The sequence below is a fragment of the Rhagoletis pomonella genome, unplaced genomic scaffold (assembly GCF_013731165.1).
Source record: "Rhagoletis pomonella isolate Grant_MI unplaced genomic scaffold, Rhpom_1.0 Rhpom_scaffold_00009, whole genome shotgun sequence".
Taxonomy (NCBI): domain Eukaryota; kingdom Metazoa; phylum Arthropoda; class Insecta; order Diptera; family Tephritidae; genus Rhagoletis; species Rhagoletis pomonella.
Genome location: NW_023458563.1, coordinates 502,101 through 504,207, shown reverse-complemented (window position 1 = coordinate 504,207; position 2,107 = coordinate 502,101). Strand labels below are relative to the sequence as shown.

Genomic DNA, 2,107 nt, shown 5'->3' with positions numbered 1-2,107 from the left:
CAAGAAGGCGCAGTTTGAAACATATTCCTCCGAGGTCAGTTCGTTACACGCTGGGCAACCACTGGGTAAACAAAGCAGATTATCTGGGCTAAATGCTTACCTGATCATGGAGTTTTGCGCATCCAAGGAAGATCCAGTTCTATCGACTGCCACATGGACGCCATTGTAATGCCGCGAGAGAACCATACGACGTTTCTCATCGTAAGGGCCCATCACGAAAACTTTCACCATATGGCTCACGAGACCGTCATAAACAACGTGAGAAGTTCCTACTACATACCACGTCTTCGGGTATTGTACAAAGCGGTGCGACACTCCTGTCAGAAGCGCAAAATTCACTCAGCGGTACCTACACCTCCACAGATGGCACCGATACCTGTTGCAGGACTGGCCAGCTTCGCCAAGCCGTTCACTTATACCGGCGTAGACTATTTCGGGCCGATATTTGTGAATGTTGGCAGACACAAAGAGAAGAGATGGGTCGTGCTTTTCACGTGCTTGACTCTCCGTGCAGTACATTTTGAGATAGCCTACAGCCTGGACACTAGTTCTTGCATCATGTGCCTACGTAATTTTATGGCAAGACGAGGCACTCCGACGGAAATTTATTCCGACAATGGCACGAATTTTAAAGCCACAGAAAAGCTAGTTCGTGAAAAGCTCATCGAAATCGACTTCGACAAAATTTCCGTTAAATACACCCGTATAATATGGCGCTTTAATTCACCCAGTGCCCCACATATGGGAGGAGTGTGGGAGCGTCTCGTCCGGTCAGCGAAAACCACATTACGAAGCATCTGTCCCTCATATCCATTCAACGATGAAGGTCTACGTTGCGCATTGATGGAATCCGAATTCATCATAAATTCACACCCACTTACCTTTGTGAGCCTCGAATCGATTGACGACACTGCATTAACCCCCAACCATTTACTACTCGGCTCGGCGGATGGGTATAAGCCTGCTTGCATTAACAACATGGATGTCAGGCAGCGTTGGCGTCGAGTGCAACTATTCGGAGATTCCTTTTGGCAGCGTTGGGTAAAGGAATATACGCCAGTGCTCACGAGACGAAATAAATGGTTCCAGAAATTAACACCTCTGGCTGTTGACGATATTGTAATCGTCGTAGATGAAAACCTGCCACGAAATATGTGGCCCAAAGGTCGAGTAATCAGCACAGTGATAGTGAAGGATGGTCAAGTTAGACGAGTAACCATAAAGACAAATCTAGGAGTAATGGAGAGACCGGCGACGAAGGTAGCTAAGCTGGATGTCGGCTCAGAAGATGGTAAATAACCCGGTGGTCATTTACGAAGGGGGGGATGTTGCCGTCGAAACCAGCCCTAATGCTTCAATCATAAATGCGACCTTGCGCAGGTACTGAAGTTTTCTATTTTTCCTTTCGCACTTTTTATTCGGAGCAAAGTAAGAGGACGAGAAAAGACAAAAGTTTTTAAAGCGCTACGCTGTAATATTTTTTAATTAACTTTCATAACTAAATTTGTTAAATAAACGTTATAGCTGCTATTGAAACAAAATCGTTTATCTTCTTTGCCGATAATACTTCTTAATCGAGTTCGGAGATGTTTTCGTTAAATATTTAACACGATTTCATAAATTCTGTATCGTTCGTTCGATTTTCAAAAAGGAGGTAGTTTTCAAATGAAAGGGCTTGCCCTGCAGATGTGTAATATGGTTTTAGCTTTGTGCCATATGAATGTATGTATGAAAATCAAAATCAAATTATTTAATAAGTTAAATAAATTACCCCAACATGGGTATCAATCGAAATGATTTTGAATAAACTGTTTAAAAAGTTAAATTTAGTTAAATAAGTGTTGTGCTTAAAATACTGTGCAACAATTACAATATTTTTGAGGTGCTTGAAGAGAGTGGCCACCTGCTTAAAAAGTTAAACTCAAATTACACTGTAGGACAGCCCAAACCAGCCCGGACTTCGTTAACATTTTCTGAAAGTATACCCATCCAGTAGTAAAACACTCGTTGGATTTGCGAAACTTAGCTCGTATTTTTATTTCATGGCCTACTAAAGTTTTCATGTCTCGGCCTAAGTAGTTTTCAAAAAAATAGTTAAAATAAATGT

At 42.1% G+C, this 2,107-nt stretch overlaps 1 protein-coding gene across 1 annotated transcript; it reads left to right on the top strand.

Annotated features, from left to right (window-relative positions):
* The first annotated feature begins 231 nt into the window (after nt 1–231).
* LOC118745793 lies at nt 232–1,299 on the top strand. Its single transcript, XM_036479468.1, has one exon. The coding sequence runs from the start codon at nt 232–234 to the stop codon at nt 1,297–1,299; it is 1,068 nt and encodes a 355-aa protein (XP_036335361.1).
* Nucleotides 1,300–2,107: the final 808 nt, after the last annotated feature.

Bases quoted from the DNA above. Each gene is read 5' to 3' on its own strand.
- LOC118745793 (XM_036479468.1), top strand. From the start codon at position 232: ATGGCTCACGAGACCGTCATAAACAACGTGAGAAGTTCCTACTACATA.